We start from the raw sequence: 869 nt of genomic DNA, 5'->3' as shown, positions 1-869 counted from the left end.
GCTTGCCCCTGCCCGCGGGCAGACGCGCCCTCCTAACTTCGATCGTGTCAATCCCCCTCCTGGTAACTGCCTTTATAATGCTCTGTGCCGGCCGCAGCGAGGTAACTTCTGTCCCGGTGCCGATCGTAACTGCTACCCTCCTCTGCCTCTGCTTTGTTTCTAGGTGAACTGCCATGAACTAACAGAACGTGTCATTAATGAAATCGTAGTTGGTAATTAACGTATATAATTACATCTCTCCCATTTCTCAATGCTCTAACTGCTATTTTGCTTCTTAAAAATTCAGCCGTGTAGTGTAGAGGTACCTTCAGTGAGGTACCCGTGATGATGCCCGGTTACTCTTCCAGTGGCTTGAAAAGAGCTGGAGAAAGACAAGGCTTAAAGGACAGAGGTGCCTCGTGCGGCCCGGAAAGCTCCTCTCATCCGGGTGAGGTGGAACTCCATGCATGGCTGGAGGGGATCCCTCAAGTGCAGTGTTGGGTTCCCAGTACCACCCTCGAGCTCCACCCGGAGAAAAATGCTGTTGAACCGAAGAACAGCCCCAAAGAATTTTATCCCTATGGCTTCCAAGGGCACAAGGGTACGACTGAGGTGCAGGCAGTGGAGGCTGGCGATGACAGTGTGATTTCCGTGAGGGGAAGAGTGCCTGGCAGATACTTGCTGGAGGAATGCTGTGTGTTTGCTGATCCACAAGAGAAAAATAATGTTATCTAGCAGAAATTAGAACAAAAGAGTACCAAGGTATTGTCCTGAGGGATCTAAGCAGAGAGCAAGACAAGTGTGATGGCAAGCAACTTCAAATGCATGGCATTACCCCGTTGTTTTCTGTACATCTGTAAGATTAGCAAGCCACCTCCTGTGTGCATCTT

At 49.8% G+C, this 869-nt stretch overlaps 1 protein-coding gene across 1 annotated transcript in view; it reads left to right on the top strand.

The window, feature by feature from the left end:
* Window positions 1–324: 324 nt before the first annotated feature.
* AMDHD1 (amidohydrolase domain containing 1) overlaps window positions 325–869 on the top strand; it is a 12,357-nt gene continuing 11,812 nt past the window's right edge. Inside the window, exon 1 of the mRNA XM_010293826.1 lies at window positions 325–677. Within this exon, the coding sequence (XP_010292128.1) occupies window positions 325–677 (353 nt within the window). The remainder of the gene's footprint in view (window positions 678–869) is intronic.

This window comes from Phaethon lepturus, unplaced genomic scaffold (genome assembly GCF_000687285.1).
Source record: "Phaethon lepturus isolate BGI_N335 unplaced genomic scaffold, ASM68728v1 scaffold2329, whole genome shotgun sequence".
NCBI classification, from domain to species: Eukaryota; Metazoa; Chordata; class Aves; order Phaethontiformes; family Phaethontidae; genus Phaethon; species Phaethon lepturus.
Note: the sequence above shows the minus strand (reverse complement) of the source record. Positions and strands in the feature narration are given on the sequence as shown.